Genomic DNA, 26,861 nt, shown 5'->3' on the forward strand with positions numbered 1-26,861 from the left:
CTGTTGTTATTTGCTTTTTGCCGTTTAGCAGTGAGCCATGCTTTCCTTACTGCCTGAGCCTGCAAAGGAGCTTGAAGAATGGGTTTTACAGCTTCAGCGTTCTATGCCCACTAGGGATCTTCCACCCCTAGATGGAGTGCTAAATGCTTCTCTATTGGTTTTCGGGCTGGACCTGGACCTGCACCTGCATGCAGCTTTCCACGATGCATCCCTCTTGTTTGGAAAGAATCTCTGTTGCAAGCCCTTCCGTTATTCGGTGTTTCGGCTCTTCATCCCTATGGACCACATGACAGGATGAGGGGCCTTGCCCTCAGGGACTTGCAGTAATGTTTAAAGACCACCACCCGGCAGGGAACTAGTGGTTCTAAAGTTGGCTGCGTTTCCATGGTGTCGGTCTGGGAGCCGTGGGGGCGGGCTCACGCAAGCGCCGAGGGGGTGGGTGGGAGGATTCCGAGTGTGGGCGCGCAGGCGCCTTAAGAGACTGTGAAGCCGGTGGCCGGTGGCCAGGCGGCACCAACAAAGATGGCGGTGGCCCTTGCGGCGGGAGCAAGCTGGGCAACAGCTGGGGTTAAAGCTGCAGCCCGGCCCGCGGGGAGGCTGTTCGGGGTTATGAGGGGGTGGCCCTGAGCTGGAGCTGGACCCCGGCTGGCCTCCCCCGCCGCCTCACCGGGGGGCAGGTATGGGCCGGGACGTTATGGCGGGGTGGGGTGGGGGAGCTGAGGGAGGACGGATCCAGACCCCAGAGGACGTTCACCACAAAGGGAGAGGCTCGCGGTGCCCAGCCGGGCCTGGGAGAACTGGGCTGGAAGAACAGCATTCTCGGACCGCGGGGAATATGCCGCCGGACCCCATAGCCAATCAGCGGCCTCGGCCTTTCTGCCCTCGAGGGGGGCGGACCCGGGTAAAACCCCACTGTGGTGGGAGAGGTGCAGAAATTAGGGGTCAAATAGTTCGTCCTCCAGCTCAAACTATTGCCCCTTGAGCCCCAATACCAAGTAGGAGCCCAGAACTGGAGGAGGGAGTGGATTGCAAATCACCCATTTAATCGGCTTCTTTTGCAACCCAGAGGGGCAAGGGTTGAGGTTGGAAATGATGTCTTTTGGACTGATTCCTGCATCTATGGTCCCAGGTCTGGGGCATATCTCACTTGACTAGCCAGCTATGAGGATTTTTAGGAGTTTGTAGATTATAAGAGCTGCTGAGATTGGGACTACCACTGGCTCTTCAGTAAATCTGTATTCTGTAGAGGGGGTGGGGCGTGAAAGGTCAAAATAATGGCTACTGTTCAGTCGTTAGTTTATTCAAGGGATACTAAGTATTTTCTTTGTGTCAAACATTGCTAAGTTCTGGGGATACAAGAACTGATTTTATAGATGTGATTCATGCCCTTGGTACATGTAGAAGCTAGCTTGCATGGCAGCCTATATCTTCTCTGTCTTTCTAATTCAAATGCTGACCCTCTGTTCTTCTCAGGTCCAGCCTGCGGTGTCCACAATGCCCCAGGCTTCTGAGCACCGCTTGGGCCGGACTCGAGAGCCACCTGTCAGTGTACAGCCCCGAGTGGGAGCCAAGATACCATTTCCTCCCCGGGCCCGCAGCAAGGAGCGCCGAAACCCAGTTTCTGGGCCGAACTCCATGTTACGACCTTTGCCTCCCAGGCCAGGTCCCCCAGATGAAAGGCTCAAGAAACTGGAGCTGGGTCGGGGTCGGACCTCAAGCTCTCGTCCTAGAGGCCCCCTTCGAGCAGATCATGGGGTTCCCTTGCCTGGCTCACCACCCCCAACTGTGGCTCTGCCTCTCCCATCCCGGACCAACTTAGCCCGTTCCAAGTCTGTGAGCAGTGGGGACTTGCGTCCAATGGGCATTGCCTTGGGAGGGCACCGTGGCACTGGCGAGCTAGGGGCTGCACTGAGCCGCTTGGCACTCCGGCCTGAACCACCCACTCTGAGACGTAGCACTTCTCTCCGGCGTCTTGGGGGCTTCCCTGGCCCCCCTACCCTGCTCAGCATACGGACAGAGCCCCCTACTTCCCATGGCTCCTTCCACATGATATCTGCCCGGCCCTCTGAGCCTTTCTACTCTGAGGACAAGATGGTGAGGACTTGCCAGCACATGTGGTCTCCCATGCTCATGTTCCTCTTGCCCTAAACTCTCCTGTCCCGATATGGCTTTCCTGTTCCCCTCTCCAAGTCCCTTTGACAACCCCTCATTACACCAGTGGACTCTTCTCCTTTCTGAGGCCTTCTAGATATTATTTTGGGTTGTATGTGATTCTCCAACTTGGTGTGCCATTCCGGTCCCTAGGGAATTAACCGAACTATTTAGAATTCTTCTTCAGGTCCTTAGGCCCGCCCTTTTAAGGCAACTTCTCTCCTAGGACTGGGCCTAGACCTAATTAATCCCTGGGCTGAGGAGGGGCGGGGTTCGAGCACCTGGGCTGAGGAGGGGCGGGGTTCGGGCACCTACTGATGTGGTTGCCCATTTCCTGAGCTAAGCGAGCTAAGCTGCTTGCTGTTGGAGCCAGCGGGAGAGGGTGCAAGAAGGGGCCACGGGGGCAGGAGGGGGATTGGGGGGCAGTAAAGTGGGGGTGGGGAGCAGCTGGGCAACCATGCCAGTGCTCGGGGAGTTGCCCCAGGAGCTGCAGCGCCGGCTAGCTGGGCAGCGGAGTAAACGGGGACTAGGTGTGACAGCCATGGCCGAGTCCGTGGTACACTCAGCTGTGATGGGTTTACTACTCATGACTAATGAGGTAGGAAGACCAGTGAGGGAAAGAGGGTCGAGTTGGGGCACAAATAAGGGGGGGGAGACATTCAGCAGCATGTTACTGAAAGTGCCAGGTAGAATGTGACCGTACTCTGACCTTCTAGGCTCATCACACACTGCTTCTGGGCTCTGGTCATGTTGGTCTCCGCAATCTGGGAAATACAGTAAGAGCCGTTTTCCTGTCCTTTCTCTGTAAAAGGAATGTTAAATGGTGTTGGGGGTGGAGACAACCTGCGGATCTGGGGAAGGCACGGAGGAGAGCACTGAAGCTCTCTCTCTCAAGGCTTGTGGGCACAGACTGGAAAGGTAATGACAGTCCCTGCTGCTTTCCCAGTGTTTCCTGAATGCCGTGCTACAGTGTTTGAGCAGCACAAGGCCTCTTCGAGACTTTTGTCTTCGAAGGGACTTCCGGCAAGAGGTGCCTGGAGGAGGCCGAGCCCAGGAGCTCACGGAAGGTGGGCAACAACTCCTGATCTCCTGTTCTCTTCCCCCAACCCTTTCAGTTATATCCCCCAAGGCATATGGTTCCCAGGCCTTCAGCCTGACAGTCACACCCATTTTCCCAGTTCCTCCATCCTGAGAGGTTTTCTAGCCACTGAATCTCCTCCTGCCTGCTCTTCTAGACACTAATCTTTGTATTCCTTCGCCACTGTCACACCAACAGCCTTTGCAGATGTGATTGGTGCCCTCTGGCACCCTGACTCCTGTGAAGCTGTGAATCCTACTCGATTCCGGGCTGTCTTCCAGAAATACGTTCCCTCCTTCTCTGGATACAGGTGGGGAAACAGAGGATAGGCTTTCTCTCTGACCAAGTCTGGGGCTGGGGCCAAGCAGGGGTACAGCACCCTTGTTCTGAGCCTTGAGATTTTCTACACTGAGGAAGTAGGGACCCATATTTGGGCAGGGGATACTGTGTGTGGACTAAGAGGGGATCAGTTGTCCATATTCTGTCTGGCTGTAGCCAGCAGGATGCCCAAGAGTTCCTGAAGCTCCTCATGGAGCGGTTGCACCTTGAAATCAACCGACGAGGCCGCCGGGCACCTCCAATCCTGGCCAGTGGTCCAGTTCCCTCTCCACCTCGCCGAGGAGGGGCTCTGCATGAGGAACCTGAGTTAAGGTAAGGCTTGCTCCCCCTTGCTCTTCTCTCCAGTAGTTCTGTCAGTAGTACTCAGTCTTCACAGAACTGAGCTAACTGAAACTGGAAAGGTAGTACCTAGGGGAGACCCTTTAGCATAGAAAAAAATGGCTTGTAAGTACAAGAAAGGACGGAAGGGGGGAAGAGGGGGGAAGTGGAAGGATGCAGATCGAGGTATAAAATAGTGTTAGGGATGTCACTAAATTGGGAAAGGAGGGACCTTTTACAATACAATATACCAATGGGGCTTCTAGAGGAAGGATGACATTCTTCCTTTATATATATTCTTTTTTCTCTCATCTTGGATTTCCCCAGAAAGTTTCTAGAAAAAAATTACTCCTTTGACTAGAAATTTAGGGAAGGGGCTGGTATGTGGATAGGGATTAGGGCTCTGTGGATAATTTCAATGGCTTCTCAGTATTACAGCCTTCTCATGGGCGCCCCCTCCCTTCCCTTCATCTGTTAGTGATGATGACCGAGCCAACTTAATGTGGAAGCGCTACCTGGAGCGAGAAGACAGCAAGATTGTGGGTATGGAATGGGGCAAAGCAGTGGGGTTGGGCTCAGGAGATGAAAGACTGAGAGCTAAGCTGGATGATGAGGATGTGAAATGGTGTGGAGAGTTGGGTGGCAGTGTTGAAGTTAGAAAGGCGGATCCAGCAAAGGAGTGGGAAGAGACAGGATTCCCAGAAAACACCTTAAGCACCCAACAGTGACTTTCTCCCCTGCCTTTTTGCTTCTATCTAGACCTATTTGTGGGCCAGCTGAAAAGTTGCCTCAAGTGCCAGGCCTGTGGGTATCGCTCCACGACCTTCGAGGTTTTTTGTGACCTGTCCCTGCCCATTCCCAAGGTGGGATTCCAGAGGATTCCGGGGGTAGATGGAACATGGGTTCTGTGACCCACCCCTGCGTGTGGGTGGGAACTATGTGGACCTCTAAAGCAGAATTGAAGCCTGGATTATAAAAAGATAAAAGATTTAAAAAAAAAAATGGGGGGTGGGGAATTCAGAATCTGCTGACCCTTACTTCCCCTTTTCCCCCAGAAAGGATTTGCTGGGGGCAAAGTGTCTCTGCGAGATTGTTTCAGCCTTTTCACCAAGGAAGAAGAGCTAGAGTCGGAAAATGCCCCAGTATGTGGGGGTTTACAGTGGTGGGGGTTCTGGGGGAGTCGGTCTGGAAAAAAGGAGATGCATGCTTCCTCAGTATGGGGATAACATGCCATGTCTGGGTGTGTGTTAGGGTCTCAGATGTGTCGTAGTATGCCTACGCTAAAGGGGAAGGGCAAAGCGATGAGAAACATACTAAATTTATATGTGAATTGGGGTGTCAGAAAAACCAGCTGAGGCGAGAGCACATTGATCTAACACTATCTGCTGTTTATTTAGGTGTGTGACCGATGCCGGCAGAAAACACGGAGTACCAAAAAATTGACAGTACAAAGATTCCCCCGAATCCTCGTGCTCCATATCCTAATCTTCAAGTTCTTATTTCTCTTAAGATATCTCCCATACATTCTGTTTCCTCACCTTCCTTGAGTTTTCCTTGGGAAAAACCTGCCACCCCAACTTTCTCTGCCATCTTTCAGGACCTGTTGGGGGAATGGAGGGTACTGAATTTATCCCTGCAGCTCCCTTAGAGACCCTCAGCCCCCCTCCTCCCCCAAATGCTCCTTAACCAGGGCTTAGATCTGAATCGATTTTCCACCTCCCGAGGCTCCATCAAGAAAAGTTCAGTAGGTGTAGACTTCCCATTGCAGCGACTGAGCCTAGGGGACTTTGCCAGTGACAAGGCGGGTGAGTCCGGTGGGCAATGTCCTAAGGACCCTTCAGGAGGGGGACACAGCTCTTGAGTGTAGAAACTGAGCCGCTCTAACCCGCAGGAAGCCCCGTGTACCAGCTCTACGCCCTCTGCAACCACTCTGGGAGTGTCCACTACGGGCACTACACAGCCCTGTGCCGCTGCCAGACCGGTTGGCATGTCTACAATGACTCCCGGTGAGCACGGCCTCTTCATCAACTCCCGCCCCATCCCACTGCAGCCCTGGCGCCTTCCCCGCCTACGAGGCCCCAAAAGATGAGATCCTGACAAAGGGATAGGTGGAGTCTCTCTCCTGAGCTCTACCCCGGTACCCTGAGGTGGAGTCTTGTGGGAAGGAGGAGGGGGAACACACAGGAGTGACTACAGCCATTCCCCATGTCCCTTTTCAGTGTCTCCCCTGTCAGTGAAAATCAGGTGGCATCCAGTGAAGGCTACGTGCTGTTCTACCAACTGACGCAGGAGCCACCTCGGTGCCTGTGACACCGTCTTGAAGCCCCGGCACCTGTGAAGACCTTTTCAACACCCTTAAGCCCCCAGGCTCCCCATTTACCTCAGAGACGTCTATTTTTGTGTCTTTTTAATCGGGGAGGGAGGGTGGTTGTAGCTCCCATTATTTTTTTTATTAAGAAGCACCCTTCCACCTTGTTTCCTGCCCCATGTACAGAGCTCACCAGGCCCTTGACCATGTACAGCCCCCAGAACCTCTGCAGTCTCACTTTTTGTGAATAAATTTATTAAGAAAAAGTGATGTTCGCGCTTGTATCTGCGGGAAGAGGGACCGGGGATCCAGAATTTGGTTCCATTGGAGCCTTTCTGGGACCCGATTCCGTCTCTGAACAGACGGGGGCGCTCTCGGAGCAGAAGGGAAAGGACGGGGATGGAGCAGGCCCCACACTTGTGCCCTAACAGTTCAGTGGTACTAGGAAGACAAACCCTGAGACTTGGGAAGCCGCGGAGAAGCCTCAAACTAGAGTGCAGGCATTGGCACGCCAGGTTGTGCCGGAGAGGGGAACTGCCCCTCGAGAGCAAGGCACCCAAGAAGCCCTGTTGACAAACACTGTTCTCGTTGCCCGGCGGCCCTAGCTCCCGTAGGCCCTGACTGTTGCTAACATCAAAGAGCTGTTTATAGAGCCACCTCCCCACGGACTGGCCTCCGAGTGTCTCTCCCGCCAACCAAGGCTCATGGGGCCCTCCCTCCAGGGTTCTCCCGGCAAGCCTGGGAAGCTGGAGCTGGGGAATGCTAGCTAGCTCCCGGGTTCAGCTTTTCGCTCTCTTGACCCTGGGGAAGGCAGCGCCGGGTACTGCAACTAACTCTGATTAGGCAACGAACCGGTTAACCTGCTCCACCGAGCGGACTCTGGAAGTGGCTGCTACGTCACTGCCAATCCGGCGTTTTCATTGGTGGATGTATCCAGAGCTCGCCAATCCAGAACCTGCCTTCCAGGACCCACCAATCCTGACGCGGTAAAGCGAAGCGCCGCTCCGGGCCGCCAGAATGGAGTGGACGGAGAGTCGGAGGACCCCGAAAAGTTAGGGGCGGGGATACCACACTTGAACCTGCTCACCAGCTAAGCCTGGGGAAACCGTGTGCTGCCGAATTCTGGGCCCCCGGAGGGTTTGAGCTGGGGAGATAGCGTGGGCGTGGGCCTTATCTGCACACTGACAGGAGAGACTGGTCCTAGGGCCTCTCTATCACTCGTTTTCTCTGGTTCACCCTATCTCGTGGGTAAGTCCTGGCCTCTGAACGAAGACCTGACTCTTCCACCAGCACTTACAGGCGCGCCCTGCCTTAAATGCTCACAAATCAGTAAGTGCCCAGAGGTGGGGGTACGGGACCAGTGGGGGTTTCTGCAGTGGTAAAACACGGTGCCTCCAGTTCTGCCGGGTTTCTCCACCTTTCCCCTAGGCCTTACAATGGGCCGGACTGTGATCGTGCTTGGTGGAGGTATCAGTGGATTGGCCGCAAGTTATCATCTGATCCGAGGCCCCTGCCCTCCGAAAGTGAGTCCCCACTAGAACCGGAGAGAGACTCTTTTGATACTCAACATTTCCAGCAAAAACTGGATAGATTTTGTCCCGTGGAATGTGCAGCCCACCCCCCCCCCCCATCCCCAGTGCCTTTTCCCTGCACCCACAGTGTCTCACTTTTGGTGCCAGGTGATCTTACTGGAGGGCAGCAAGCGTTTGGGAGGCTGGATCCGCTCGGTCCGAGGATCAGATGGTGCGATCTTTGAACTTGGACCTCGAGGAATTAGGCCGGCTGGAGTGCTGGGAGCCCGAACTCTGCTCCTGGTGAGCATCTTATGGACTGTATAGGACAGGTAGTGGAGGAGATTCTTCCAAAGGGATAGAGTTGCAGAGGGGAAAAGACGTTCGTGGGGCCAGTTTTTCCTTAGTGTCTCCTCTTCCTGAGGGCTTGTGGAGAACAGGTTTCTGAGCTTGGCTTGGAGTCCGAAGTCTTGCCTGTCCGAGGGAATCACCCAGCTGCCCAGAACAGGTTCCTGTATGTCGGCGGTGCTCTGCACCCATTACCCTCTGGCCTCAGGTAACAGCTCACCTCCCAACTGTACATCCCTTCCATTTGTTTCCTGTCAGCCTTTCCGGCCACAGGGGTTAAATGAATGAAAATAACCCCCAGGAGCTGGGAAGGTGACTCGGGAGCTTTCTTTTCACCATGACTTCCTCCATGCAGGGGGCTACTCCGTCCTTCACCCCCCTTCTCCAAACCTCTGTTTTGGGCTGGGCTGAGGGATTTGATGAAGCCCAGGGGCAAAGAGCCTGATGAGACTGTGCACAGTTTTGCCCAGCGCCGCCTTGGACCTGAGGTGACACTGCTCAGAGGTGGTCTCAAACCTCTCCCTTCCTAAATCAGCTGCCGCGTCTAGGGATGTCCTCTTTCTGTTGTTGGAATCTCCAAATCTCAGTCCTGGGAATAAATGCCTTTTTTCCTTCCCATCCTTGTGTTACAATGGGAACACCCCCCAATACAAACTCTCTCCTTCCCTCTTCCCTCCCAAGCAGGGGCAATGAAAATCAGTCAGGGTGGCTTATTCCTTGGCCCCTCAGACCCAGTCTTATCCTTAAGGTGGCCTCTTTAGCCATGGACAGTCTTTGCCGAGGAGTGTTTGCAGGCAACAGCCGTGAACTCAGTGTCCGCTCCTGCTTTCCCAGTCTCTTCCAAGCTGAGCAAACCCACCGGTCCATATTACTGGGGCTGCTGCTGGGGGCAGGTGAGGGGGCGGTGGTTGGTTCAAAGGGTGAAATATAAAGCCTGACAAAGTGAGGCACTTCATACAAGGGGTACTATTTTTGATAGTATATGTTTTGCCTCCTTTTAGGACGGAGTCCACAGCCAGATTCCTCATTAATTCGTCAGGCCCGGGCTGAGCGATGGAGCCAGTGGTCACTCCGTGGAGGGCTGGAGATGTTGCCCCAGGCCCTTCACAACCACCTAACTAGTAAAGGAGTCACTGTCTTCAAAGGTCGGCCAGTCTGTGGGCTCAGCCTCCAGCCAGAAGGGCGATGGAAGGTAGGAGAACCCTCTGGAGTGTAGTAAGCATGTATTGGTGTTACTGGTTTTGTTGTTGCTGATGTTACTTTGAATATTGCACAAATATATTTAGCAAAAAGTCTCATATGAAAATGTGCATGACCCAATTTTATACCATAGGAAAACAGGCCCGCTGGGGAGGGATGTGGACTTCTCTGCTGAACGTTCCTTTCTTTAAACTTGGTCCAAGACTTTAAAACATGATGGTACTGTTTCCCCGTATGACTACCATTCTAATATTCTGGTGCCTACTAATTGCCATCTCTACGTACCTATCAGTCACAAAATTCATAAAGGCACCAAAGTCCTGCAGTATTCCGTGGACATATCTGCCACCTTTTAATGTCTATGATAACTTTTTTTTTTTTTTTTTTTTTTGGTTTTGTTTTTTCAAGACAGGGTTTCTCTGTGTAGCTTTGGAGCCTGTCCTGGAACTCATTCTGTAGCCCAGGCTGGCCTCGAACTCACAGAGATCCGCCTGCCTCTGCCTCCCAAGTGCTGGGATTAAAGGCGTGCACCACCACCTATGATAACTTCTTGTCCATAAATTTCTTCTGCTGTGGAGTGAGCGGGGAACTGAAGAAATCGCTCAACAGTTAAGAGCACATACTGCCTTTGCAGAAGACCTGGGTTCAGTTCCCAGAACCCACATCAGGTGGCTCATAACTGCCTGTAATTCCAGCTCAGGGACTCAGGCGACCTCTACTGGACTCCACAGACACCTGCACTCATGTGCGCACACATACACACCCAGTGTCACAATCTTTGAGTGGTTTGACCAGGTCAGGGCTGATAGCACTGGACTTACTGTTTTCTTGCCTTAGAGAAGCTATTTAGATATTGGCTACCTCAGGTTCCTAGGCTTTATTTGTGTGAGCCTTCCTCAAAAAGCCCTTAGGTATGTGAATAGTAGCGCTTGTGAGTGTCTGGGGACAGGGAAAGGACAACCCACCTTCATTGAACATTTCAGAGCAGCCACACTGGCCTCTTTCTGGATTATACAGAGGATTTTTTGTTGTTCAGATGGTACTGTCATTCATATTCTTTATCCTGGGTCAGCATCTAGACTTTCCTGTTTCTTGGGTACCTGGGAAACTAAGAGTGAGGCTGCAAATCTCACTTACCTATAAAGTCTTCATAACACCCTCTCTCTCAAATGTTATCACTCAGGTGTCTCTAGGGGACAGCAGTCTGGAGGCTGACCACATTATTAGTGCCATTCCAGCTGCAGGTAATGGAATAGTCCCTCCCTTTCCCTAACCATCAAGAAGCAATAGTGTGCCTTCCTGTGCCAGCAGGGCCACATTGGGTTCCTGAACTGGTCACCCCTGAGGGATTCCTATAGACAAAGCTAGCCTAGTATGAATGCCTCTGCTTGGTCCCCAGTGCTCAGCAAGCTGCTCCCTGCTGAGGCTACACCTCTTGCTCATGTCCTGAGTACCATCACTGCTGTGTCTGTCGCCGTGGTGAATCTGCAGTACCAAGGAGCTTGTCTGCCGGTTCAGGTATGAGGAGGAGGAGGAGGAGGAGGAGGAGGAAAGGGAGGGGAGACAGAGGCTCAGTGAGAGTCCTTCCCTCCTGATTCACAGGCATCTTCCTCTCCAGGGATTTGGACATTTGGTGCCATCATCGGAAGACCCAACTGTCCTGGGAATCGTGTATGACTCAGTTGCTTTTCCTGAGCAGGATGGGAACCCTCCACGCCTCAGAGTAACTGTGAGAGAAGCAAACTTGGCTTATGGTGGGGCTTCCTCTGTGCCCTAGTGTAGGCAAGTGCAGGATGGTCAATGCTGTGTTTCCTCACAGGTGATGCTGGGAGGCTACTGGTTAGAGAGACTAGAAGCTGATGGCCATGACCTGTCTCCAGAGCTGTTCCAACAGCAAGCACAGGCAGCAGCTGCTACGCACTTAGGACTGAGGGAGCGGCCGAGTTACTGCTTGGTCCATTTACACAAGGTGAGCTGAGATAAACTCTTATTAGTTCCCCGTTGAAAGCAAGGACTGACGTGCTTATCAGAAGGTCAGCCAAGGCCTTGGAAACCAGCAATAAACTTTCCTTTATACCTTATCTCTCCCTAGAACTGTATCCCTCAGTATACACTAGGCCACTGGCAAAAACTAGGTAAGCTGGGGAAGCGGCTGGGCTGAGGAAGTCAGACCCCAGCTATATAGCATTCCTGTCATCCTTCCTTACCTTTCAGAGTCAGCTCTGCGTTTCCTGACTGCTCAAAGGCTGCCCCTGACTTTGGCTGGAGCTTCCTATGAGGGGGTTGCTGTCAATGACTGTATAGAGAGTGGGCGCCAGGCAGCAATGGCTGTCCTGGGCACAGAATCTAACAGCTGATCCCCCCCCTCTCCCGCTCATGAAAATAAAACTTGCTGGAACTTGGTCTTGCTGTTCTGTCAACCTCCAGGCTTGTTGGGGATGGGGGTAAGGGGTGGGGGAGGATAAAGTGGTCTGGAATACAGAAAGCATGATCAAAGATGAGACTAAGTCCTTTATTAGAAAAGGTATCAAAATCCCAGCCCCCTGGGCCAAGACCAGAAGAGCTACTCCAGCACTGGCAGGAAATGCCCTGGTAGGGGCTTCCTCCACCAGAACAGCTTCTTGGGAACCATAAATAGAATAAATATTCACAGAGGTCCCAGGAGAAGCCAGGTCACTCTTGGAAAGGAGTGATGTCCATGGACGAGGAAGGGGCTTGGGGTCCAGCCCTGCTCCTACCCCGGGGGCCGGGGACTCCTAGGATTCGTCACATAAAACGACATCAAGGATTCACAGTCATAAGCCCTGACAGGTGGCCCCTTAGAAAGAGGAACCTCCAGGTCTAGAGGAGCCCAGCTCCAGTCTAGCAGTGAGGAGAGGTCCCTGCCCCCCAGCACAGCACTAGGGTTTAGTTCCCTCACATCCCTCCGAAAGCAGTGAGGAGCAGAGGGCATGGGGAATACGACCCCTCTGATTCAGTTTCATGATTAAAGTGGACAGAGAAGGATCAGTGTGAACCGTGGGGAGCTGTGTGGTTGGCAGTAGGCAGAGGGCCAGGCCTGGCCGGGGGCCGGCGATGCAGCATCTCTTGTCGGAAGGCCTGGGAGGAGCCCGGTGGGTATCGGGGACCAGAGGGAGCCCGAGGACCTCGAGGGTCAGTCCCAATGTCTGCAGTGATGTTGGTATAGAGAGGACTCAGCTCTCTAGCCAGCAACTGGTATGTCAGTGAATTCATTCCATCTTGTGTCCAAGAATTCTGGGTACGGACCAGGAGGTCAAATCTGAGGGTTAAAGGGTTAAGACTAAGATCTAAAAGGAACAGTCTGGGACTTAGGGGCATTTAGGAGTTTCCTGAAGAGAGGAAAACTGGGACCCCCAAACCCATTCCCTTCCTACCTGTGGGGGTTTTCCTCATTGCCTTTATCCCCTCTGTGCTTCACCATCTTGTAGTGCCCCACAGAGGTGGGGGGCCGGGAGATCTTCATCCCAGCCAGGCGTACCCTATGAGAAAAGGAAAGGAGTCTTGGAGGACCTAGAATGGAAAAACAGTTGCTGGCAGGTAAATGAGAAAAGTAAAGACCATCAAGGAAGCGATGACATCTGCCTGAACACAGAGCGATGACATCTGCCTGGCAAGAACTGAAAAATCAAATAAATAAAAACTGCCAAGTATGAGAAGGCCGGAGGGGATCAAACAGAAGAAGGTGAAGTTGTCAGGCAAACCTAAGTCCGCAGGGCCTAATGCCAGGAGCCCTGGGGCCTTACAAGAACTGGCAGAGGTAGATAGGTCACGTTCAGACCTCCTTTTTAAATGGCTCCTAACAGTTGCCCTTGGAGTCTTTGGAGGACAGAGAAAGGGGCCATTTTGTCTAAAGCGTAGAAATGGCAGACCCAAACTCAGCCATCTCTGCCTCTTCCCCTTTGGGCATTCAAAGTGGGGCTTACATGTGCGAGACACACACGTGACCACCGAGCTGCACCCCCTAGGCCAGCAAGTCTTACTTAGAAATAGTGTCTAAACTCCCCCACTCCTTTCTACCTGCTGCCATGTGTAAAACAGAAAAGCAGAAGCAGACCGGTGATCAGGACCTTAAAGAAGCCCCAGTCTGAAACACAGAAGCAAGAGGGGAGGTACTCTGACAAAGAACTGAAAAAAATACATCTAGAATTACTTTCAGGGTGTAAAACACACACACACACACACACACACACACACACACACACACACACAGATGAGAATTCACATAAAGATGTCATTACAGGGGACATAAGGGGAGGCAATGGATCCAGCATGCCACGCTCAAATACACTGCACAGGAAACTGGTTCACTGGAGGCTAAAGGTAAGAATGTTTCACATGCTAAGAAATGAGGTGGCATTATGTCAGTCAACACCCCCCCACACACACACACACCTTTATTTCCTTTAAAAAGAAAGAAAGAAAAAAAGAAAAAAGTGATTCTGGGCTATATGGAGCAGAATCCCTCTCCCCCATTCTCACAGAAGTAGTCTCCACGTAAGCCTGTCAGAATGAAGAACTAACCTTTCTTTAGGCCCCTTCCTAAGATCTAGAATTCCATATTTCCAGGTGATTTTACCTCTTTTCCCAAGAATATAACCAACCAGGTCTATCTAGAAAATGGAAATTTGACAGAATGGGCAGCAGTGGGCAAAGCCTGTCCTGAGCAGACTAAGGTCAACGGAAAGGAATGGGCTCAGTGCAGAACCAGGAAGTTAAAGATTTGTGTTGAAAGACTGTGGCCAGGGTTTGGGAAAGAGGTGTGGCAAGAAGTCTGACCTGGTGGCGATGTCATCATCCTCACCACCCCAGCCCCAATATTCATTGGGGAAGCCATTCATCTTCAGGTACTGGTCAGGAGTGAGGGCCGAAACCCCACCGAAGTACTGGGGGTACGGGAGGCTAAGGAGAAAAAGATCCTTGTAGTTCACAAATTTGAAGCATCAACCCTACCCACAATCCCCTTAGCTCTCATCCTCCTGCAAGGTTGGTCTCCCTGCTTTCTAGTACCCTTCTATGCCCTCTACCTGTATCCAAACTTGTTCATGGCAACAGCAACATGGCGAGGTCCCCGGGGGTCGCACACATACAGGTTATGATCGTTTTCTGGAAGGAGGTCCACATCATGTAAGAACAAGCAGTCCCATTCTTCATCACGCAGGGCTTCCCGCACCCCAACATTCAGAAGCTTGGCTCTGTTAAACGTTCCATTCCCAGCCTGGAAGATAACGAAGGGGACCAGGCTACGCATGGAGAAAGTAGGTAGCATGCATGCTGAAGTAAAAAGAAGAACATCGAAGCCGCATATGGGGCCCAGAGAAGGGAGAACAAGATAAACAGCTGAGTACGTTGGTACCTGACTAATTCTAGCACTCAGGAGACTGAGGCAGGAAGATCTTGAGTAGACTATAAACAAAACAGGGGCTAGAGATGGGGCTCAGTCGGTAGAAGCTTATCCAGCAATCATTAAGGCCTGGGCACAGTCCCCAGCACCACACAAAACCAAGTACGGTAGCATGTGCCTGTAATCCCAGCAGTGGGAAGGTGGATGCAGGAGGAGCTGAAGTTAAAGGCCATCCTCAGCTACACAGTAAATTCTGAGGCCAGCCTGGGCTACATGAGATCCTACCTCAAAAAATAAAACAAATACATACTTGTTTTGCACATACATATATGCAGGCAAAATACACATAAATAAATTATTTTAAAAAAATTGCAGAACTAGTATTTTAGCTCATCCTTGGCCAATTCCAAATTTGCATAAGCCACAACAAAAGAAAAATCATAGAAAAATATAGGAGAGTAGGAATACCCTACCAGAATAGGGAAACAGACCTAACAGAATAAGCATGGAACTAACAAAGTTGACGAGCAAGGCTTCTCCATTATCTATTGTCTGATCCTCTTAACAATTATCCCACAGACCCATTAGATGAGAGAAAAGGCATTTATTTGAGGCTTCCTTAACATCAAAGAAAGAGTAAGGAACTAGGCAGTGGTGGCTCACATCTTTAATCCCAGTACTTGGGGGGCAGAGGCAGGTGGATTTCTGTGAATTTGAGGCCAGTGTGGTCTACAGAGTAAATTCCAGGAAAGCCAGAGAAACCCTGTCTCAAAAAACAAACAAAAAAAAAAAAAAAAAAAAGAAAGAAAAAGAAAGAATAAGCTGGAAAGTGGGGTTACCTGGTGGATGACATAGATGCCATATGCAAGCTGCTGGCGCTGTAGGAAGGGGTGCAGGTGATAGAGCAGCAGCCGCAGGTGGTGCTCCCTGGCACGATGGGGCACAATTATGGCCGTCCGGGAGCGTGGCTCACATTCTGCAGGACGGTACCGGCCCCCTGGTTCCACCCGGGGATTCCGCTCCACAATCTCTGCTAGTGATGGCACTGGGCTAAACGATACTGATACAGGACCCACTGTTGGTAGGAAATGGCAAGTTCAGCAATCGGAGGCACAAGGAGAAAATGGGTATCAGAATCTGAGAACACCTCTGGCCAAAAAGCCTGATTCTGGGCTCACTTCCCCAAGGGCTCACTCATAAATCTACCAAGCCTTGGATTTCCCTCATTAAGCCAGCTCCACAAAGCCTAAAGCCGCAGGCAGGCTCCTTACCTTAAACTACTTACTTTCTTATTTTAGGGTTCTAGATAACTCTCTCTTGTCCCACACTGAAGCTACAGGAGAAGAGCACAAGGACTTCTACCTAATAAAGCCAAGACTCATCTACAAGAGAAGTTATTCCTACCCTGGGGCATGATGAGCTCATAAAACGGGCAGGCGTTGGAAAGCTTGCGACTCAAGAGCCTAATCTGCCCTCTGAATTCACAGGCCACTCTCTCAACATCAGCCCACCTTAGAGCGCATTAATCTAAGTCTCAACCCATGCCAACCCAAGACTCCCTGCCCCCACACCTTGTTCTCTTCTTCACCTTCTTCCCTCTGTACTCACCTAAGAAAGGAGATCTCTCTGGACAGTAAGGCAGAGCTTGAGCTGAGAGAGGCCCTGCAGGGGCCCCAGGCAGGTGACTGAGGTTAGTATAGACATCATGGGGATGAGAATAATCAAACGTTGGGCCCTGGTCCCGACCAAAGAGGGCACTAAGGCTTCGGAAGCCCCCTAGTGACAGATACATCATAACCGCCAGCTGGGAGCCCACAAGCAGGGCCAATGTGCAGGGTCTCTCCAGCAGCCTCCGCAACATCCTGCCGAGGGCTAGGGAGAGAGTGAAGGGATTTCTGGAAGCAAACAGGGAGGGTCAGAGCAAGCCAGCAGAGACATCAGCAGGGAGAAAAGTGGTGCCGGGGAGAGGAAGAAAAACAGGCAGAGAACAAAGTCACAATAAGGAACACTGCTGTAATCAAACAAGGAGGGGGAAAAAAACAACAGAAGGTAACCAACCACGAGCAGTCCGTATACAAATCACTAAAGCTCAGGTTTCATTTTCATCCACTTCACCCGCTTTCAGTCTCCACCCTCAAGAAAGCTTACATCATTCAAGTCCCAAGTCCATTTCAGAAGTTTTTAAAGTCCCTCCAGTCTTATAAAAGAACAGACACACACACCTGTGTTCAAGCTGTCTTCTTCCGGATCATGGGGGCTCCAGGAGGTCCCCGGGGAGCAGAGATGTGAGGCATTATCTAAAATTGGAACTGTCACGGAAGACAGAAAAAAGGCATTCCAACAGCCAATCTGGGACCAGCGGGAACAGAAGTGATCAAGGAGAACCAGTCACCTGTACAGCAGAGATCAAGATCAGGAAGAAACAACTTTCCCATCACCGGAAGTGCGGGGAAAGTGATTGGAAAAAGAGTCGATGCCAGGTCAAGTCTCTCTCAGGCTACCTGCAGTAGAGTAGCAAGTGTCAGGTCTGTACCTAACCCTCTACTTACTCCAACAAAACGAGTTTGTTCGGGGGCAGTGGGGGACAGGGAAATGAATGGAGGCCAAACTATTCAAGAGTCAAGGCAGTTGTGACAGTACCTTGGAGTGGCCTAGAAAACAGAGTAAAACAGGAAACGGGTTCTTTCTGTTCTTCACGTCCCAGGGAGCGCCTCCGCAGGTGCAGGGTGCATGACCACCTGGGAGCTGCGTGCAAGCAAGCAACCCGGGAGCGTGGCCCAGAGAAGGGTGGGGTGGTGTCCTCTACCTTTTCCACCTTTCTCCAAGCCTAGTGGGGGTGGGGAGGAGAGGTCTAGGTGAACTGAGAGGGAGGGCTAGGGCAGAGTCGGCCCAGGACACCGGGGCCGGCTCACCTGGAAGGGCGTGGCCAGCGCTGTGCGCGCGCGGGGGATGGCGATTAGAACCTCATTCTTTGCGGGCACGCCCATCCCACCACCAGTCTCTTGGGTTTATCCCTACCGTGCATCGTGAAGGCAACCGGCCCGCGTCCACATTTCCACCCGAGACCCTGTCTGTGCTCAATCTGGATTTCCAGCCTTTACTCAGAACTTCTCCTCCCCACCCCCCGACCTCCCGAACCTTTCTCCGAGGATTCTCTCTCCAAGGTCCCAAGCCCACAGTACCTGGTCTGCTCCCCGTCGTCACCGCCACTCGGACGGCCGGGCAGGTATCGCCGCCGCCATCTTGGAAGCGGGCGCTGGGGGCGGGGCCCGCGTCACGGGGCGGAGCCTCTGGCGGGCAGGCGCAGGGGCCCGGCACTGCCTAGCCTGCTAGCCCGGTGGCCGGTCACCTGCACCGCCGAGAGGCTCGCTAAGGTCGCAGAGGAGTCCCAGACCCCAGCGCTTCCTCTCCACCTTAGTCTCCTAACGGGGTTCCACTGCTCACCTCAAAGCCCTTGTTTCTCAGTAGGGCGGAGGACCAGTTTCTGATGCATCGGACGACCTCACCCCAGGGTAGGCTGAGCCCTCTTCCCCAGTGTGTCAACGGCGCCCCCTGTAGCCTAGTGCTACTTAGTTTCTCTCTGAGGTTACTGTAACGCATTTGTATCCACATGTTATTATCGCACAGGCCTTGAAATGCAAACTTGGTTAACAATGAAACAGAGCATGTGCAGGGAAAGGCAGAGTCGGCTATGATGTAAACATGCTTTCCTAGGTAGTAGACTAAATTGGATGCTACAACGATGTGCAAGATATTTAATCCTGTGGCTTCTACCAGCCCATAGCTTATTGTTTCTTAGAAGCAAATGTTCAGGCCAAGGAAACAATAAAAGACCAATTATGTACGGTGTTTGCCTCAAAAAGCGCACTGTCTCCTGTGTGTGTTGGGGGGCGGGGGGGACCAACAAATAGTACAGTGATCATGATGACCCAAAAGGACACCTCATTCACATGTGGCTATCCTGGGCAAGCTTCTCATAGTTAGTCATGTCTAACGGGAAGCCTGAAGGACTTGTCTACAGCATACCCGCTTTAAACATTGTTTTCATGAAAGTTATCTTACAACTCCACATAGGTGAGTAACCTGCATGAATTCTGTCTCGTAAACACCACTTGGAGAAAAAAAACAAGTATTTGTCTCTATTTTCTCATTCAATTTTATATTCATCTGTAAACGTGTGTTCTGTAGAGCCAATTCCTTCATGAATTAAACACTATAAACATATGTTCCGTCCCCCCCCCCCCCCCACACACACACACAGGATTTCTCTGTGTAACAATCCTGGCTGTCCTGGAACTCAATTTGTAGATCAGGCTAGCCTCTAACTCATAGAGATCTGCCCACCTCTGCCTCCCAAGTGCTGAGATTAAACGTGTGTGCCACCACCACCCTGCCATGTGTTCCCTTTTTATATGGCTATTAAAAAAGACTTTTTTGGGGGGGTTCGGGACTGGGTTTCTTCGTGTTGCCCTGGCTGTTCTGGAACTCAATCTGTATACCAGGCTAGCTTCAAATTCAAAGATTCACCTGCCTCTGTCTCCTGAGTGCTGAGACTAAAGGCATGCTGCTGCCACCACCACCACCACCACTACCACCACCGGGGACAATTCTCTTCTTAACCAAGAGTTAGACACACTCTGCTAGGCCCTCTTTTTAACTAGATCTTATCTTTGCCCCTATCTTGGTCCTGCCCAAACAGTTTTAGCCAAAAAGAATCCTGCCAAACCAGATAAGCAAGAGTTGTACCACCATCCCCTTGATACCTGATCACCCCCATCTGCCTTCAGCAAGAATCCCGTCAGGTCAGTTTGCCGAGGACCCCTCTATTCGTGATGTCATTTTGAGGCCAAACACAGACTCATTTGACTCACTGTCAAATTCCCACAACTCATGCCGGGCGGTGGTGGCGCACGCCTTTAATCCCAGTACTCGGGAGGCAGAGCCAGGCGGATCTCTGTGAGTTCGAGGCCAGCCTGGACTACCAAGTGAGTTCCAGGAAAGGCGCAAAAGCTACACAGAGAAACCCTGTCTCAAAAAACCAAAAAAAAAAAAAAAAAAAAAAAGGACAAATTCCCACAACTCTGTTCTTCCTGTCTCCCTCATCTTTTCCCTCTTACAGCCATCCTGAATGAAGTCTCTCTTACTGCTTTCAGTGTCAGAACATAGCAAGTATGGACGCTGAGATTGGCGACTGGAGCACTCAGCAGGTGGTAAAATATTCTAAGCACGGGAAAGTAAGAAGACAGGCGACAGGTAAAAGCACTTGATGCCAAACCTGAAGACCTGAATTCGATTCCCGAAAACCACTGATGGGGAGAACTGACTCCCACAGGATATCCTCTGACTCCACACATATACACACACTTACACACATGTGCTCACACATATATACACAATCAGTCAATCAATCAATCAATGTGAAAGAAAACAAAATGGAAAGACTGTAAACCACTTAAAAAGAGTGCAGAGCTGAGGATGTAGGTCAATGGTGGATCACCACAATTCTTAAGGCCATGGTTTTATCTGAAGGGCAAGAAAAAGGCATAAAATTGCTCTGCTCAGAATGTTTCTCTGATGGAGATGTGGAGCATTTTTTTGTTTGTTTGTTTGTTTTGGTTTTTTTTGAGACAGGGTTTCTCTGTGTAGTTTTGGTGCCTGTCCTGGATCTCGCTCTGTAGACCAGACCAGGCTGGCCTCAAACTCAGAGATCCACCTGGCTCTTACTCTTGAGTGCTAGGATTAAAGGCATGTGCCGCCACCGCCCTGCTGATGTGGAGCATTATTAAAGTGGTCAAGGTTGGAACTAGATCTCCATCTCAGTGGTTATTTGTTTAGCCTTGGCAAAAAGTAGAAAGACAAGAGTCAAGAAGGCCACGTAGGCAGTTACTGTAGAAATCAACAGTGAGATAAAGCTTATGCAAATAATGTATTATTAGAGCTAGAGAGAAGGCTCAGTGGTTAAGAGCACTCATTGCTCTTGTAGGGGACCCGGGCTTGATGCTCAGCAGCTTTACACAGCAGCTCACAATCTTCTGTAATTCTAGTACCAGGGATCCAATGCCCTCTTCTGGCTCCCAAGGACACTAGACGTATATGTGGTACACGTATATACGTGCAAGCAAAACACTCACACACATAGTTCAATCTTTTTGTTAAAAATAATGTAAGTGACTGGGTGTTGTGGTACATCCTTGGCTAGCCTGGTGCTTACTTATGTAGACCAGGCTGGCCTCATCTGCCTCTGCCTCCTTAGCACTGGTGTGTTTTGTCTTTTTGAAACAGATAGTGCCATCTGGTCTGGTACTCATGGCAATCCAATTTATTTATTTTTATTTTATGAGCTTTAGTATTTTGCCTGCATGAATGGATGTGTAAGGGTGTCAGGTTCCCTGGAGTTACAGACAGTTGTGAGCTGCCATGTGGGTACTGGGAATTGAACCCCAATCCTCTGGAAGAGGAGTCAGTGCTCTTAACCGCTGAGCCATCTCTCCAGCTTTGGGTTCTATTCTTTCAAAAACTGACCTTCATGTTCTTTCCTTTTAAATTTTCTTGCTTTTTTGGGGTGTGTGAGTGTATAGTGGTACACGTGTGTGCATGTATGTGGAAGCTGTAAGTCAGCTTTGGACATTGTTCTTTGGGAACTTTCACCTTGCTGTTCTTTTAGATATGTTTATTTCTTTCTCATTCTTTAGATTCATTTATTTTATTTTGTGCGTATGAATATTTTGTCTTTATGTATGTATGTGTACCACATGCATGCCTGGTACCCACAGCAAACCAGTAGAGGGTGTTGGGACCCCTGGAACTGGAGTTACAGGTGGTTGTGAGTTGCAGTGTTGGGGGGCTGAGAGCCAAACCTGGTCTTCTTCAAGACTGGCAAGTATTTTAAACTACTGAGCCATCTCTTCAGCCCTTCAGATCTAGAACCTGAGATTTGCTGCTGTTTTTTTTTTTTAATATTTTTTTAAGGTTTATTTATTTATTATGCATACAGAAGAGGGTGCCAGATCTCATTACAGATAGTTATGAGCTACCATGTGGATGCTGGGAATTGAACTCAGGACCTCTGGAAGAGCAGCCAGTGCTCTTAACCTCTGAGCCATTTCTCCAGCCCTGAGATTTGCCGCTTAGGCTAGGTAGTCTGGCTAGCTACTCTCAGAGAACCTGTTCCCACCTCTGTTCTAGGGTTACAAGTACACTGTGGCATGCACTTTACCAACGGAACTGCTTCGGATCCGTTTCTACTTTTTGAGGCAGAGTCTTCTTTTTTCTTTCTTTCTTTCTTTTCTTCTTCTTTTTGTTTGTTTGTTTGTTTGTTTTTTGTTTTTGGAAGCAGAGTTTTTCTCTGTAGCCCTGGCCATCCTGGAACTCACTTTGTAGATTAGGCTGGCCTCAAACCCAGAGATCTGCCTGCCTCTGCCTCCTGAGTGCTGGGATTAAGGGCATGCACCACCACGCCTGGCCTGGGGCAGAGTCTTCTTACATAGCCTAGGCTGGCCTCGAATTCCTGGCAAGTCTCCTGCCTCAACTTTCTGAGTGCAAGAATTATAGTAATGTACCACCACACCCAGCAGGATTTTTTTAAAGACTTATTTATTTTATGTATATGAGTGCTTTATCTGCATGTATGCCTTAATGACAGAAGAGGGCATCAGATCCCATTATAGATGGTTGTTAGCCACCCTGTGGTTGCTGGGAATTGAACTCAGGACCTCTAGAAGAACATCCAGTCCTCTTAACCCCTGAGCCATCCCTCCAGCCCTGCCCCCCCACCCCCGCCCCAAGCAGGAATTTTTACCTTATTCTTGAGACTCATTTCCTGATCTCTCTCTCCTCTCCTCTTCCTCCTCCTTCTCTTCATCCTCCTCCTCTTCTTCTCCCCCCTCCACCTCTCTCATTCTTGTGAATATTTGCATATACATTATTAAGAGAATGTGCCTAACATGTTTCTGTCAGGGTGTGTGTGTGTGTGTGTGTGTGTGTGTGTGTGTGTGTGTGTAAGATGTGTGTCACTGTTTTTGAGAGTTCATGAGGCCTTTTGTTAGTTGAAGACTATAAAGGATGCTTAAATATACTTCCACCCTCCTCTTCTTCCCGAGGCTAATTAAGTACTCGGAGCCTGTCCCCATATAAGGCCCTGTCTGGGGTGTTGTTGAGTATTGTTGCTCCCCCAGCTCCTCTGGCTCCCCTCTTTCTAAGCATATTTAGAAGTGGTGGTTTCCTCCAGCTGTCAGCTGGTTACTCTCACTGCCAAAGATTTTGGCTTCCCCCCAGCAACAGTTAATGGGGAAGGTATTCAATTGGCTCCGAAGCGTCATTCTCTTAGCCAATAAAATGTTAATCCTTTGAATCCACCCTCTTGCCCCTTCCTGACCAGCTCTGACCAATGAGATACTGCTTTATCGCTGTCAACCTACTATTTTAGAGAGAGAGAGAAAAAGTACTGTATGGAGAGGAAAGAAGTGGGGCAAGAGTTCATGTAGGAAAATAAATACCCATTCCACAGCACTCCAGAAACCCTGGCTCTCCCACCACCACCACCAAAATAGGGATTGGACAAAAGCCCAGATTTCCTCTGCTCTAACCACAGAAGCGAGACTGTCAGGGCCAGGCAGGAGGGGTTTGAAGAAAGTGGTCATTCCCGGTTCAAATGAGTCTTTATGTATAGCATTTGCCATCTCATGAAATGAGATAGTCCGAACTCTGTTTGAACTTGTTTAAGGAATACACCCCTTGTCGATCACTACCTCTTCTTTTTCAAGTCTCTCACTGCTCCCTTTTTACCTTTACAAATAGATACTTGAGCAGTTTCAGTGCCTCTTTCTACTCCTACTTCTTTTTTTTTTTTTTTTTTTTTAAGATTTGTTTATTTTTATATACACAGTATTCTGCCTGCAGGCCAGAAGAGGGCACCAGGTCTCATTATAGATGGTTGTGAGCCACCATATGGTTGCTGGGAATTGAACTCAGGACCTCTGGAAGAGCAGCCAGTATTCTTAACCACTGAGCCATCTCTCTAGCCGCTCAACTAGTTCTATATCACATCATAGTTCAAACCTACAGAGGTCATACTTAGACTGGGGAGCTTAAGCTCATCTTGGCCCATATATGTAAAGGTACATTCCCTCACCTCCATTTCTAGCAAGAGATTGTTGGACTCAACTTCAGGATAGGTATTATGTGAAGCTTATATTCTGGGGTGGAGTATGGAAGATTATTCTTAAAAGGGGTCAAGGGTTGACTGACATTGAGGGCTGGGATCCTTATTTTTTTTTGAAGGGCTAGCTCTTTCTGACCCCCTTTCACTATACAAGTCCACCAACTCACTCAATCACAGAAGTAGCCTTTAAACTCAATAGTTTCTAAATTTTATTTGTTTTTACTTATTTATTTTTATTTTATGGATATCAGTGTTTTGTCTACATGTATGTCTGTGCACCACATGCATGCCTAGTACCCACAGAGATCATGTTGTGGGATATTTTGATCGCACTCCTACACTCATGAGACTGCCCAATAAAGTTTTACCTTGAACTAGGAGGCAGAGCCAGCAACTGGTTGACTGGAATTGGCCATGGAGAAGCCAGCAATTTGGATAGAGAAGATGCACAGGAAGGAAAGATTAAGGACTGGAGTTTGAGCTTCCTCTTGGTTCTGGCACCAAAGAGCAAGATCAGCTAGTTGCTACTCAGCCTCTCTGAGCTAGCAGGTTTTTACCCCAGCCTTTGACCCCTGAGTCTTATTGATACATAGAATGATAGAGTCTTAATTTAAACCACATACCACAGCTGTGGCAGAACCGGGGCTGAGGGACTGGAAGACCACTGAGTGGCCGGTGGGTCGCTGACTGAGGGGCTGTGGGGCCACAGACGATAATTAAGATATCAGTAGATTCATGTGCAGCTGCTAAGCTGACAGAAAAACATCAAGACCAGAAGAAAGTATTGGATTATGTGGAGCTGGAGTTATAGATTTTGTGAACTGCCATGTGGGTGCTAGGACTCAAATTCAGGTCCTCTGTAACACCAGCTAGTGGTCTTAACTGCTCAGCCATCTCTCTAGCCTTTAATACATTTTTGGAAAAATAAATCTCTCTCTCTCTCTCTCTCTCTCTCTCTCTGTCTCTCTCTGTCTCTGTCTCTCTCTGTCTCTCTCTTTCTCTCTCTGTCTCTCTCTGTCTCTCTCTGTCTCTGTCTCTCTGTCTCTCTCTCTGTCTCTGTCTCTCTGTCTCTCTCTGTCTCTCTGTCTCTGTCTGTCTCTCTCTGTCTCTCTCTCTCTCTCTGTCTCTCTCTCTCTCTCTCTCTCTCTCGTGACAGGGTTTCTCTGTGTAGCCCTGGTTGTCCTGAAACTCTCTATAGACCAGGCTGGCCTTGAACTCATTGATCTGCCTGCCTTTGCCCCCTGAGTGCTGTGATTAAAGGCCTGAGCCACGATCACCCAGCCCTCCTCTTCTTTTGAAATACGATTCCATGTAGCCAGGCTGGCCTTAAATTTACTATGATGTAGCAGCAGAAGCCGGCCTTGAAGTCCTGATCCTCCTTTTTCCACTTTCCAAGGTGAAAACTTCTTTGTGTCAATCTAGTGAGCAAAGTGGTTTTTAAAAATAGCTTATGTGGGGCCTGGAGAGATGGCTCAGTGGTTAAGAGCACTGGCTGCTCTTCCAGAGGTCCTGGGTTCAATTTCCAGCACCCACATGGTGGCTCACAACCATCTCTAGTGGGATCTGATGCCCTCTTCTGGCATAAAGTTGTCCATACAGATAGAGTGCTCATACATAAAATAAATAAATCTTAAAATAAATAAATAACTTATGTGGAAGTGATTTACAAAGAAATGTGAGAAGGGCTATCATAATGACCTACCTTCCAAAGCCCAACCAAGTCTCCGCCTTCCTGAATGCTCATGGTGCTCAGGTTCCAGGCTCGATCTCTGCAAAGTCCATTTTGCCCTTATCTTATAGTTCCTCTCACTGTCCCATTGTTTCTCTTTGTGCACATGCAATGCACAACCTCCTCCCCAGGATGCAGTGTGAGCTCTTTAAGGACAGGGTCCTACATCATTGGTGTTTTTATTTTGACTTCACTTGAACAGAGAGCTCTGCTTGTACCATGACTTCATAGTATTAAGTTCCATAAACATATGGTCCAATTTTACCAGCTAGACAAAGCAACTGGAGATCACTAGTTTCATCCCACTCTCCTGTCCCTGTCTCCTCCTTCCTGGTTGGTCCAAGGACCGAAAGACCCACCAGAGAACAAGAACAGCAATGGGAGCCATGCTTGTTAGAGAGAGGAGTGTAGCCAGGCCTTCCCTCACTGCTGCAGAGTGAGCAGGCACTGTGCTGGGTGGCGTAAAGAACAGGACACTGTGTCAAGCTCTGCCTCATAGAGAACCTGATCAGCAGAGCCTAGCTCTGTGCGGTAGAGTAACCCTTCTCTACACTGTGTGAATATATGTCACTATGATTGATTTAGTAAACAAGCTGATTGGTCAGTAGCTGAGCAGGATAAAGTTAGGTGGGAAAGCCAAACTGAGAATGATGGGATGAAGGAGGGCCGAGTCAGAGGAGATGCCAGCCAGCCACCAAGGAAGCAGGACGTGTAGAAAATGAGGTAACAAGCCTTGAGCCATGTGGCAAACAAAGCACAGTTAAGAAATATGGGTTAATTTAAAGTATAGCAGTTAGCTAATAACAAGCCTGAGCTATTGGCCAAGCATTTATAATTAATATTAAGCCTCTATGTCGGTGATTTGGGAGCAGGCCATTGGGACAGGAAAACTCCACCAACAGCTCTGTAGCAGGCTTTTTTTGGACTGCCAGCCCCCAAATCATGACACGGAGACTTATTATTAATTATGAATGCTCAGCCTTAGCTTACTTAGGCTTGTTTCTAACTAGCTTTTTTTTAAAACTTAAATTAACCCATTTCTATTAATCTATGTGCTTCCCAGAGGCTCATTTACCTCATCTATATTGGCCATCCTGCTTTTCTGATTCTTCCATGTCTGGCTGGCTGGGCCCCTAGGTGGCTGGCTACTGTGGGATGGTCTTTCTGTATGCTGTGAATATGTGCTGCTACCATTGGTTAATAAAGAAGCTGCTTTGGCCTATGGCAAGACAAGTTATAGCCAGGTGGGAAATCGAAGCAAAGATCCTGGGAGAAGAAAGGCGTGGCCAAGAGAGATATCAGCCAGCTGCCCAAGGAGCAACATGCCAGCAGACTGGTAATGCCACAGCCATATGGC

General features: G+C 49.9%; 3 protein-coding genes across 4 annotated transcripts; 2 read left to right on the plus strand and 1 right to left on the minus strand.

The window, feature by feature from the left end:
* The first annotated feature begins 483 nt into the window (after nt 1-483).
* On the plus strand, nt 484-6,460 carry Usp21 (ubiquitin specific peptidase 21). The gene is made up of 13 exons (XM_059280252.1): nt 484-677; nt 1,474-2,094; nt 2,868-2,927; nt 3,098-3,218; nt 3,428-3,539; nt 3,725-3,880; nt 4,365-4,429; nt 4,646-4,749; nt 4,942-5,028; nt 5,284-5,362; nt 5,584-5,691; nt 5,778-5,892; nt 6,106-6,460. Exons 2-13 carry the CDS (start codon nt 1,495-1,497, stop codon nt 6,194-6,196), a joined length of 1,698 nt encoding a protein of 565 aa, XP_059136235.1. The 5' UTR covers nt 484-677; nt 1,474-1,494; the 3' UTR covers nt 6,197-6,460.
* A 711-nt stretch (nt 6,461-7,171) lies between these two features.
* On the plus strand, nt 7,172-11,655 carry Ppox (protoporphyrinogen oxidase). Of its 2 annotated transcripts, none has more exons than XM_059280340.1 (13): nt 7,172-7,523; nt 7,593-7,717; nt 7,874-8,008; nt 8,146-8,261; nt 8,409-8,541; nt 8,802-8,946; nt 9,055-9,245; nt 10,437-10,497; nt 10,653-10,771; nt 10,872-10,982; nt 11,073-11,222; nt 11,346-11,388; nt 11,468-11,655. In XM_059280340.1, the coding sequence occupies exons 2-13, from the start codon at nt 7,631-7,633 to the stop codon at nt 11,608-11,610; spliced, it is 1,434 nt and encodes a 477-aa protein (XP_059136323.1). In that variant the 5' UTR covers nt 7,172-7,523; nt 7,593-7,630; the 3' UTR covers nt 11,611-11,655. The 2 variants fall into 2 exon arrangements, with proteins under 2 accessions (XP_059136323.1, XP_059136322.1); XM_059280339.1 differs by having other exon boundaries at nt 7,623-7,717.
* Nucleotides 11,656-11,751: 96 nt separating this feature from the next.
* B4galt3 (beta-1,4-galactosyltransferase 3) lies at nt 11,752-17,755 on the minus strand. The gene is made up of 8 exons (XM_059281259.1): nt 17,008-17,755; nt 16,838-16,924; nt 16,224-16,487; nt 15,455-15,690; nt 14,299-14,489; nt 14,051-14,173; nt 12,649-12,753; nt 11,752-12,533 (listed from the first exon to the last, which is right to left on the minus strand). Exons 1-8 carry the CDS (start codon nt 17,048-17,050, stop codon nt 12,260-12,262), a joined length of 1,323 nt encoding a protein of 440 aa, XP_059137242.1. The 5' UTR covers nt 17,051-17,755; the 3' UTR covers nt 11,752-12,259.
* Nucleotides 17,756-26,861: the final 9,106 nt, after the last annotated feature.

The sequence above is a fragment of the Peromyscus eremicus genome, chromosome 15 (assembly GCF_949786415.1).
Source record: "Peromyscus eremicus chromosome 15, PerEre_H2_v1, whole genome shotgun sequence".
NCBI lineage: Eukaryota > Metazoa > Chordata > Mammalia > Rodentia > Cricetidae > Peromyscus > Peromyscus eremicus.